The sequence below is a fragment of the Biomphalaria glabrata genome, chromosome 1 (genome assembly GCF_947242115.1).
Source record: "Biomphalaria glabrata chromosome 1, xgBioGlab47.1, whole genome shotgun sequence".
In the NCBI taxonomy this organism is placed as follows: domain Eukaryota; kingdom Metazoa; phylum Mollusca; class Gastropoda; family Planorbidae; genus Biomphalaria; species Biomphalaria glabrata.
Genome location: NC_074711.1, coordinates 30209250 through 30221900, shown reverse-complemented (window position 1 = coordinate 30221900; position 12651 = coordinate 30209250). Strand labels below are relative to the sequence as shown.

General features: G+C 37.4%; 1 protein-coding gene across 2 annotated transcripts in view; it reads left to right on the top strand.

The window, feature by feature from the left end:
- LOC106068024 (thyrotropin-releasing hormone receptor-like) overlaps positions 1-12283 on the top strand; it is an 83074-nt gene extending 70791 nt beyond the window's left edge. For both annotated transcript variants that reach the window (XM_056031897.1, XM_056031890.1), the window contains exons 4-5: positions 8843-9051; positions 10540-12283. In XM_056031897.1, the coding sequence (XP_055887872.1) occupies positions 8843-9051; positions 10540-11352 (1022 nt within the window). In that variant the 3' untranslated portion in view covers positions 11353-12283. The remainder of the gene's footprint in view (positions 1-8842; positions 9052-10539) is intronic.
- Positions 12284-12651: the final 368 nt, after the last annotated feature.

Below are 12651 nucleotides of genomic sequence, written 5' to 3'. Positions count from 1 at the left end.
AGAAATATTTTGTTACCAAATGCTTTTGTCTAGAACAATTTCATGCTTTTAGCTTTCTCAATACACTGATCCTATCACTTGTCTAGATCAGTTGGAAAGGGGTGGGGGAGAAAGAACGGGTGACCTGGATGATTGATTGGAAATGTAGTTTTTTTTTAAAAAAAGGGAACGAACTTGTGGGCTAAAATCTTCTCAGGCTTCACAAGCCAACGCGGTAACCACTCTGCTAGCGAAAAGTCTATGAACATGGTAAATTGTATAGTTATCTATTGTTTCTATTTTCACGTTTGTGTTCAGTAAGCCTCAGACGACAATTTATAATGGGGACTTATTCAGCTTATACCATCACTTCAGTCAAGTACAAATTCGTTCCCTTATTTGATGTACCAATCAAAATAAATAATTACCAAGAGACAATTGGTTAATTTTTAAAATGGATTCTTGTCTTGTTAGGTAAAAGATATAATCGTGCAAAATTTCAGCTCGAATGGAGATTATGTGTGGGAGAAATAACGTTCACAAGACACACAGAGTTGATAGAAGCTTTGTAAAAATAGACATTTTGTAGACTAAAAATATACATATACCAATTTTTTTTTAAAAAGAGAACAGAACAAATGAGATTAAATTTACAAGTACTTTGTATCTTTCTTCTTAAATATGCCATGGTTGACATAGAAGTATTATTAGTAATAAATGGATTTTTAGTTTAACCTTTCGAAACAGTGTGAGGGGCCTCCATAAAACTCCTGCCCAGGACCTCCACTTACTTAAGTCCGGCCCTGTGTGTCTCTAATAACCATGACATTAGTCCAGTCTCGTGTTGACAGGCCCTGTGTGTCTCTAATAACCATTGTGATTATAGCTTCAAAAGGAAGGATGTGCTAATATTAGAAGATATTACGTCATTGTTTGTTGTTTATGTTTTATGCGAAAGCAAAGAATCGGACGGAAATAAAAGTTAGTTATATATGTCTACCTTGATAAAGACAGTCTCGTTATTATCATTATTAAATAGTAACGTCTACAGTAATTTATTATTAATCTGTGACTACAGAACATGGTGTCAGATTTGTTTTCAGATCTTGTGTCAGATCTGGTGTTAGATTAGGTGTCAAATCTAGTGTCACATTGCTTTAAAGTGCTGGTAATAGATCTCTAGATCTAGTGGTTTCTAAATTGCTAAAAGTACATTTTATTTGTGGTTTCGTTAGTTCGTGTTGTTAGATCTAGATCTAGACATAGAATCTAGAATCTGTACGAATAATGGAATTATTCGATCCTCCTAAACCGTTGTCACTAGACGGTAATCTATCTGAAAGATGGAAAAAATGGAGACAAAGTTTTGAACTGTTGATGGTCGCCACTGAAAAAAATACGAAGCCCGAGCCAGTGAAGAAAGCTTTATTGTTACACCTGATCGGTGAACCCGCTCGAGACATCTACAATACTTTTCAAGTATGTGAAGATGAGACTGTAGACAAAGTAATTGAAAGGTTTCAGAATCATTTTTTGCCTAAGTCCAACACTGTGTATGACAGATTTAAATTCTTTTCAAGAAAGCAGAAAGACGGAGAAACGTTTGAACAGTATTATACTGAGTTAAAGAATTTGGCAAGAGAATGCAAGTTTGACAACCTTCGAGATGAACTCATCAGAGATCGATTGGTATGTGGCATACAGTCGGATCGAGTGAGAGAGAGACTTCTGAGAGATGTAAACTTAACTTTAGAGAAGGCAGCAAGCATAATTCGTGCTGACGAGCATACCCAGAACCAAATGATAGATATGAAAGGACTACATGTGGATGCTGCTAATAAATTAAAGAAGATAGAAAGCCAGTCAAAACCTCACAGGAAAATATGGCAAAGAATTATGTAACAAGTTTCATTAGAGATTGCAGATCTTGTGGTGGATCTCATGGAAAATACAATTGCCCAGCATTCGGACAGACATGCCGAAAATGTAAAAAAAGAAATCATTTCGCTGTAAAATGTCGTTCGAAACACTTCAAGGCTGTTGATTTACTGGAAGATGAAAGTCAGTCAAGCCAAGTAAATGAGTTGTGGTTTGAGGCAATTGGTACTGACAACAATGTCAAAGTTTGGATGGTTGATGTCAATATTATGGAAAAAATAGTCAAAATGAAGATTGACACAGGAGCACAAGCTAATGTGATATCAGAGTCAACGTGGAACAATTTAGAAACTGATACTCAGTTAAAGAATTCAAATACTACCCTACGAGCATTGGGGGATGAAGCATTAGAACTGAAGGGAGTTGCATCGGTCACATTTAAAGTCGGCGACGTAGAAGTTAAAGATGATCTGTACGTGATCAAGAAAAGTATAAATCCTATACTAGGACTGAAGACATCTATTGCTTTAAAACTAATTGAGGCAAAGAGAAATGTCGAAGTACACGATGTTAAGCAACAAAATGAAGTTCCACAAGTGTTGATGAAAAAATATAAGCAAGTATTCGAAGGACTCGGTACATACAAAATGAAGTATCACATTAAACTGACGTCAGATGCAAAACCAGTTATTCAATGTGCGCGCAGAGTTGCACCATCACTCTATGAAGAATTAAAAAGAAAACTCACACAAATGCAACAAGATGGAGTGATCACAGAAGTTGATGAACCAACAGAATGGGTTCATAACTTGGTTATAGCAAAGAAGAAAGATAATTCTTTGAGGTTGTGTTTAGATCCCCGAGAACTGAACAAATATTTAATGAGAGAACATTTCACTATACCAACATTTGATCAAATCAATAGTTCACTGGGAGCAGCTAAAGTGTTTAGTATACTTGATCAAAAGGATGCATATTGGCAGGTTGAGTTGGATGAACCAAGCTCTTATTTATGTACATTCAATACTCCGTTTGGAAGATACAGATTCTTGAGAATGCCTTTTGGTATATCCTCAGCTAGTGAAGTATTACAGAAACGTGCTTATCAAGTATTCGGAGACATCCCAGGTGTACATATCATGTCAGATGACATGCTGATTGCAGCAAAAGATGAAAAAGAACATGATCAAATTTTTGAAAAGGTTCTGAAAGAGCTAGAAAGAACAATGTAAAGTTCAACAAGAACAAGATACAATATAAACTTTCTGGTGTTAATTATCTCGGAAGACAAATTGGAGCAGATGGTATTCGTCCAGATCCAGCTAAAATCAAAGCAATAATGGAGATGCCAGCACCAACAGATCGAACAGGAATTCAAAGACTGCTAGGGATGTTGAACTTTCTGTCAAGTTTCATTCCAAACATGTCAACAATTACCAGTCCATTGCGTGAATTGCTAAAGAAAGATGTATTGTGGCAGTGGAATGCAGAGCAAGAAAATGCTTTCCAACTAATAAAGAAAACACTTAGTGAAGCTCCAGTTCTGCAATTGTTTAACCCTGAAAAGCCATTTACTATTCAGTGTGACGCTTCTTTTAAAGGGTTGGGAGCATGTTTAATGCAAGAAGATAAACCAGTTGTGTATACGTCAAGATCATTGACAGAAACAGAGTGTAGATATGCACAAATAGAAAAGGAAATGTTAGCTATAGTGTTTGCAGCTGAACATTTTCACCATTATATTTTTGGAAGAACTGTGACTGTACAATCAGATCACAAACCTTTGCAAACTATTGTGACGAAGCCTTTACATAAGATTTCACCAAGACTTCAGTTGATGATGTTAAGACTGTTGAGATATCAATTAACAGTAACTTACACTCCAGGTTCAAAAATGCAAATAGCTGATACGTTATCGCGTGCGTACATCAATGGTTAAGAACAATCAAATTCAAATGATGACATGGTTATGAGAATTCATAGCGCAACAGCACAGTTTCCGGGAAGTGATCAGAAGATTATTGAAATTAGAAGGAAAACTGAATCTGATGCTAAATTAAAACTTGTAATGAATTATGTCAGAGAAGGTTGGCCAAAGATAAAAACTCAAGTTCATGAAACAGTAAAAGTGTATTGGTCATTTAAAGACAGTATTCATGAAGAGAATGGAATATTGTTTTATGAGAACAGAATTATAATTCCTTCAAGTATGAGAAATGAAATTCTCGACAAGTTGCACATAGGTCATTTTGGTCTTGAGAAAACCAGATCGAAGGCAAAACAGAGTGTGTTTTGGCCAGGATTGTCTAAAGATATTTTTTCGACAATAATGAAATGCGCAACATGTGCAACGTTCAAAAGAAATAATGTGAAGGAAAAATTGCTACCGCATGCTGTACCAGACAGACCATGGAAAAAGGTTGCGACAGATTTGTTTGAATGGCGAAACAATGACTATTTGCTTGTTGTGGACTATTTCTACAAATATCCTGAGATAAAACGACTAGAGAACAAAACAGCAGAATGTGTTATCAGGGCAATGAAAGGTATTTTTGCTAGACATGGCATACCAGAAGAAATGGTGAGCGACAATATGCCATTCAATAGCTATCAATATAGAGAGTTTGCTTCTGAATGGGGTTTCAAGATAACAACATCAAGTCCCAGATACCCTCAATCAAATGGACAAAGTGAGGTGTATGTTGGTATCGTAAAGCAGATATTCAACAAAGCATACAAAAGTGGGAAAGATCCATATCTCGCTATGCTCGAGTATAGAAATACTCCGATAAGCGGACTGCTTTATTCGCCATCACAACTGCTGATGAGTAGAAGACTCAGGGACATCATTCCAACTGATCCCAAACTATTGAAACCATCGGTAGCTGAAAATGCAGAGACATTACTAAACGAACGACAGAGGAAAAGAAAAGTGAGGTACGATGCAAAAGCAAGGTTACCTAAAGACTACTCTGTCGGGGAGAAGGTCAGAGTTCGTCTAGGACAAACATGGCAGAAAGCAGTCGTCATTAAGAAACATCCATCACCCAGATCTTACATCATAAAGACAAATGATGGGAAAACATATAGACGAAATCAACGGTTTTTAAACAAGAGCTACGAAGAAGACATCTCTGGGTACTATGACACCGACGAAGACAATGAACAGCAAACTGTTAGAACAAAAGAAACAGACAATTATAAACCAACATCTAGAGAACTTGCTGTGCCGGTCAAGACAACCAGAAGTGGTCGAGTTGTCAAAATTCCTTGTAAATATAAGTATTAAGAACTTTAAAAGGAAGGATGTGATTATAGCTTCAAAAGGAAGGATGTGCTAATATTAGAAGATATTACGTCATTGTTTGTTGTTTATGTTTTATGCGAAAGCAAAGAATCGGACGGAAATAAAAGTTAGTTATATATGTCTACCTTGATAAAGACAGTCTCGTTATTATCATTATTAAATAGTAACGTCTACAGTAATTTATTATTAATCTGTGACTACAGAACAACCATGACATTAGTCCAGTCTCGTGTTGACAGGCCCTGTGTGTCTCTAATAACCATGACATTAGTCCAGTCTCGTGTTGACAGGCCCTGTGTGTCTCTAATAACCATGTCATTAGTCCAGTCTCGTGTTGACAGGCCCTGTGTGCCTCTAATAACCATGACATTAGTCCAGTCTCGTGTTGACAGGCCCTGTGTGTCTCTAATAACCATGACATTAGTCCAGTCTCGTGCTGACAGGCCCTGTGCGTCTCTAATAACCATGCCATTAGTCAAGTCTCGTGTTGACAGGCCCTGTGTGTCTCTAATAACCATGACATTAGTCCAGTCTCGTGTTGACAGGCCCTGTGTGTCTCTAATAACCATGACATTAGTCCAGTCTCGTGTTGACAGGCCCTGTGCGTCTCTAATAACCATGACATTAGTCCAGTCTCGTGCTGACAGGCCCTGTGTGTCTCTAACAACCATGACATTAGTCAAGTCTCGTGTTGACAGGCCCTGTGTGCCTCTAATAACCATGCCATTAGTCCAGTCTCGTGTTGACAGGCCCTGTGTGTCTCTAATAACCATGACATTAGTCCAGTCTCGTGTTGACAGGCCCTGTGTGTCTCCAATAACCATGACATTAGTCCAGTCTCGTGTTGACAGGCCCTGTGCGCTTCTAATAACCATGACATTAGTCCAGTCTCGTGTTGACAGGCCCTGTGTGTCTCTAATAACCATGACATTAGTCCAGTCTCGTGTTGACAGGTGACTTTACTAAGTCAAGTAGCAGTTATACATAATCTTCAAATACAAAATAAAACCTAACAAAATACTCAGAAAGACACACAGATAAAGGCACATTCATTGTTTTATATGCTAGGACAAATTTGTACAAATGCTCCTTTGTCCCTTGTGCTATTAGACCATGAAATGGGTTGCCTGAGTCAACCATGAAAACCAATGACTTTGCAGAATTTAAGTCATTGATTAACTGCATGACTCGATTGAGTTAGGAACAAGTGTAGGATGTAATCATCTTCTTATTTGAAGTAACGTCTGTGTTTTAGAAGATAAGATGTATATAAGATGAGTGTTTACTTTTCGAGTTTTCTGGATCATCTCGTGGTTGACAAAAGCTCTAAAAGGTCCCAGTACTCTCTAGAATTTCTAATTGACTCAAATTGACTCAAAACGTTTTCTTCAAATTGTATGTAAAAAGAATCAATTTGTAAGATAAATAATCTTTAAAGATGATTTCACCTTCAGAAACTGTGGATCTAATCAGTATTCATGAATCTTCTCTCAGACGTTGATCATAAATCTTTGGGACTTGTGTTCTGAAGATGATAAATGTGTTTGTGTTTATGTGTGCGTATAGGGAGTGGGGGAACTGAAACTTGAGGACTGTAATCATTACTGGCTTAACGTGACGTCACGGCTAACTCTGTCGGCGTGATGGAGGCACACGGGTCGATTTAGCCCAAAGGTAAAGACTGGACTGGGAAAGTAGATTTAGATTTCACGGCATCAATGAATAAAGGCCATCATGTCCATTAAATGTCTCATGTCCACCTAGTCCATCATGTCCACTCTGTAATTCAAACACGTGTAACAATCGAACATGCTATTAGAAGAACACCCCCGCCAACCTGATTGACTCAGCACTAACCTATAAAGTAAGAAAACTAATTTCAGACCATCATTTGGTCGTCGTTAGTGACATCCTCTTGTATGTATTATATCGGTCAGTCATGCGGTATGCAAGGTATTTATTACTGTCAGCTGCATGTCAGCTACAATCCCGGGGACTCCACAAGAAAGGGGGCTCCACAAGAAAGGGGGCTCCATAAAAGAGATAAAAATATATCCGAAGATCGACGGGACAGAAACTAAAGTTTTTTTTGTCTACATTTATTTTTTCGCATTTTTACTGCTAAAATCTTGCATCGGGTAGCAAAACTGTCAAGATGAAGTGTCCGCTTGTAGCATGCTTGAAATATGTACTTGCAGCTCAGGATTTACAGCAGTGCGCCTACCAAGGGCCTTACCCTCCATAAACTCAAACAAAAGTACACTTTAAATACTAAACTATGCATATTAAATTTGTTTGTAAAGAAGGTAAAGGATATCAAATGTACAAGTACTTTATTTCTTTCTTTTAAAATCTGATATTCTTTTAGATGTAATGTTATAAAAAAAATAAAGTGTATTTTTATTAAAGCTTTTCAAAACTTGTAGGGAATTCCACATACTTTAATCCGGCCCTGCGACCAATTGTGGGTGCTGCTACCATGAAAGAATGTATCAAATGTAACAATGAGTGGTTAATCTAGATGAAACATTGTGTGAAAGATGTTGAATGTTTTATGGGTATGGATCATTCCATCTCACATTCTCTCCTGCTCGGGCTCTCTCTCTCTCTCTCTCTCTCTCTCTGTATCTCTGATGCGTTTGTTTTCCATCTCGTACCTCTCCATAGCTGTTACTTATTGACTGATGAAAACAAAATGTGATGTCAAATAAATAGCTCCCTGTTAGACATTCGCAAAGATGATCCCTCAGTGTGGAGTTAAGGGAGCATGCAGACACAGGAGCGTCAGAAGTAAAGCTGATTAAACAAAAGGAAAGACTTATTCCATTCTCTTGATGTTTTAATGCTGATGGCTACTGACAGGAAAAAAAATGTGTTTGTTTACAATGTCACAACTGTTCTACTGTAATAGAAATGATAATGATGCCGATGAAGAAAAAAAAAACGCTCATAGTTTCACATATCGTTGTTTAGTGGAATTTAAAGGATGACATTTTTCTGGATCTGATCACTGTCTTGTTTTCTACTTTTTCCCTTGTAAACATTCATTTAATTTCTTCCCATTGAAACTACAGATTCTCTGTAGTGAATGATAAGGCCTCTGAACTAGATGTCCCGGATTCGAATCCTGGTGAAGAGTTGGATTTTTTAATTTCGGGATCTTTAGGGCGCCTCTGAGTCCAGCCAGCTCTAATGGGTACCTGACATTAGTTGTGGAAAAGTAAAGGCTGTTGGTCAGTGTTGGTCATTGTGCTGGCCACACGACACCCTAGTTAACTACAGAAACAGATCATTTTTCTACCCGGAAGGAGAACTTTAAAACTGTAATGTTTAATTTCGGGTAAAGTTTTAGTGTTTTCATTTCAGGTAAACTTGTAATGTTTTTATTGCAGCTAGACTTGTAGTGTTTTCATTTCAGGTAAACTTGTAATGTTTTTATTGCAGGTAAACTTGTAGTGTTTTTATTGCAGCTAAACTTGTAGTGTTTTTATTGCAGCTAAACTTGTAATGTTTTTATTGCAGCTAAACTTGTAGTGTTTTTATTGCAGCTAAACTTGTAATGTTTTTATTGCAGCTAAACTTGTAGTGTTTTTATTGCAGCTAAACTTGTAGTGTTTTTATTACAGGTAAACTTGTAGTGTTTTTATTGCAGCTAAACTTGTAGTGTTTTTATTACAGGTAAACTTGTGGTGTTTTCTGAGAACGTGGCTCACCATTCTTCAGTACTGACTCTGTTGGCTATAGGCTTTGAGCGATACTTTGCTATATGTCACCCATTGAAAGAAACAATTGGCGCCAAACTCAGTTCTGAGAAAATTCTCATTCCAGTCGTCTGGACTCTTTCTTGTATCGCAACATTACCCTTTGCTATCTTCTACGATACGGTGGTAAGTTAATGCCATGATAAGTTATTCATTTTGTTCAAATGATCAAATACAGAATACATTATTTAAATAGATTAATCATCCATTTTGAATGTTGCGATTTTTTTTTACAAAAAGTTATTCCTTTTACTATTACACTCTTCTACTTGCTCTGTATGATATTCCATTCAAAGGTTACGCGACATTTTGTTGTAGCCGTATTGGCGTGGCCATTTTGCCGCGAAAGTTTCTAACGATAATTTATAAAATACCAAACTTTTTAGCGTTGTTATTTTTCACTATTCAATACTATGGTATATATATAATAATTCTCCCCCCCCCCCCAAACGTGGAGATAGATGAAAGATTTATAAAGTTTGAACTACCAGTCATTTGTCCTGAAGTCTACTCAAGTACCGGGCCTTTCAGTCGTCTTCTTTAGAAAATATCAATGAGTAAGAAAATGTTTCTCACATCCGAAAAGTAAATGTAGATTTACTGATCAATATGTTATTTGTTTCTATGTGGATTAACTTTAAGAATGATCTATATGATTTCTGGTTTTGTTATTGTATTCTTGTAGCACTAGAAGAAAGGTGTATAACAGTCGAAGCGGAGCACTAGAAAATCGCTAATGGGAAAAGACAGAGTTATGGTCGCTTCTTTCTTTTTGTCTAATTCTCTCCCTTGCTCAACGTACAAGCAACACTAGGAGAAAAAAAGGTTTTCTTGACTGTTGATGAAGTCTGTTTACATTGACTAGGAAGAGACGTTTAAGAGTACACAGTTTTATAACAATGCTGGGTTGTTGTTTTTTTTTGGTCGCGTTTGACAGTTTCTTTATTTTCCTCTATTTTCTCTTCCCCCTAGTTACACTCTTGCGTCTTCAGTTTATTTGTTCACATTTCTTGAGTTCTTGGAGGTTAACAAAAAACAAAATGGCACGGATTTGAAATTAATAATATTTTAAAAAAAGCATATTTGTATACAGACAATTTTTCAATGTTGCTATATATCTACTGTAGTCTGTCCTTCTTACTAATTGAGTTATGAATGGACCATATTTTTACTAACTGAGTCGTATAACGTTTACCACTTGAGCTAAGAAAGGGTAACTCTTGAGGGATTATGGGCACGACATTGCCTAAATTGTGCCGATGTGCCAAAAACCCAAAATATCAAATATCTGATTTCTCATATTTTACTTGCTTACGTTTTGTTTTTAGTTACGGCCACAAAAAGTTTCTTTCCATGAGCAATACATGTTTTAAAATTGTATATTAAAATATAATTACAATACAAATTGAAAAAAAAAGATTTAATACAATAACTACTTCGTATAATAAATATTCACATTTTAACAAGCATCTCTCCTACATCTTAAACTTAAGACATCCTAAACACACCCATTCATTCAATGGATGATAGCCGTATTCTCCATCCACTAAATCCACACATGGTTTGACTTCTTTTCTCACTCTCGCTCACTCATCATTTGTTCTCTGTCCCCAGGTATCAGAGTATGTCGATGGAACGCTGGCAGAAAGATGCACATTTAATGCTTTAGGTCAACACTTCGGAAACGCCTACATCCTTTTTATTTTCACCGTTTTTTTCGCCATCCCCATCGTCCTGTTGACGATCCTGTACTCGGCCATCTCTGTCACCATAGCAACCAGCACAATCCCAACCTCCGACGCAAAAGTCTGTAGCCGTGGCCTCATACTCAGCTGCCGGCAGCCTCGGCTCCATGGCAACGCTAGCACAAACAAAGCCATGTCAAGCAGACGTCAGGTGGTCCGCGTGATGATCGCCATCATGTGCATGTACTTCATCTGTCTCCTGCCTCTTCGCTGCTTTCAAATCTGGACGCTCTTCGCTAAAAATGATGATTGGGTGAGCCTGGGCCATGAGGGCTACCTGAACCTGATCAACACCAGCCGAATCCTGGTCTACGTCAACAGCGCCGGGGATCCGATCATTTACGGTATGTTGTGCTCCAACTTCAGGGCTGCTTTTAAAAAGTCATTTAACAACTGCAGAAGCAAGAGCAGCCACGACGGACTCAGATCAAACACACAGTGCAACTACAATAGCCAACCGTCGCTTGGCAACCACATTCAAACAAGAGTTACATTAAAAAGGAAAGGAAACGGGGAGCTTAGCAAGTGTAAGGGAGGCAATCAAACTCTCAGTGAAAAGAAACCCAACGAAACTCACAATGGGAACGCTCGAAAACGGAGCAGCTCCCCTGAAGAGGAAATTAATACAGAGTTAGTTACCTTTGATTGCGCAAAGAATGGCATTAGACTTTCCTATGTTTAGTTATGCCTATATTTTGTGTGTGCCTTATTTGTTGAGTTCTAGAATTAGTATTTAATTAGGCCTTTTAATGAAGCTTTAAAAAGCTTAATACTGACAGTGACAGTGATATCAACATGATATATCGCAATAAGATATATATGTAGTTTGTTTCATTCATGTAGTTATTAATCGGAAGGCTCAATGGAACGTTACTATTGGTACTGAAATAAATCTAGAAGGATTTACTTCTTTAAATGTTCAACAGCTGATCCGGAATTATTGACAGATAATATTAATTAAAGAAAGAATGTTCGGGCCACATTGCCTTCTTTTGATAGAAGCAGACAAAAATGTTTACAGACTAGTAAAGTTCCTTTTTCAGACCTTGCGGTCTCCAGGGCAGATGATACAAAGGCTATCTGTCTCAGCGGCCAAGAATTAAATTAGGGTGTCAATCAACCGCCTTGACTGTTCTCCTACTAATGTCTGGTACTACCTATTAGAGCTGGGTGGACTCAGAGGCGCCCTAAAGATCCCGAAATTGAAAATTCCAGTCGTTACCACTCAGCCACTGCGCCTCTTTTAGATAAATCGCTCAATTATCTTATTTCATGTTTTCATTTTATTTTTTTTGTTATCAAGGGAGGTGAGCGCAGAAAGAAAGAAACTGAGAGTTGTCTTGTACTATACATAAGTAAAGGATAATTTTACAGTGCTAACAAATGTTTGTTGACTGTCTTCAGACGGGTGCCTCAGAACACATTGTTACACTATGAGCAAGACTCCTCAATGTACGCCTTAAGTACTATACTTCTTTGTTTTATGTGTTGTACTCATAGATATTGACTGCTATGTGTTCATTGGCTGCTGTTAGCCCGATACGTGTAATCATTGTTTTGTATAGTGATGTTATTTATTATCTGACATACTCTAAACCGGTTTTGTTATTTGGTGAGGGTTTCTTTTTTTATGGGGGATGGGGGGGGGGTGGGGGTGGGGGGGGTAATAATTGACTGACTCTTTGAGTTTTTTTTTAGACTCGATTCAAAGTTCTTCCATTGTGCTGTCACAATGTCAGAACATAGATATTTAATCACGATTTGTACAAATCACCTTTGGCTAAAGTCTCGCTGACTTCACTTTAATTAGTAAGCAATTTTAGATACATTCTTTTTAAAAAAAATTATCAAAATACATTAGTGCCGTTCAATCTACGTTAGTGCCGTTCAATCTACGTTAGTGCCGTTCAATCTACGTTAGTGCCGTTCAATCTACGTTAATGCCGTTCAATCTACGTTAGTGCCGTTCAATCTACGTTAA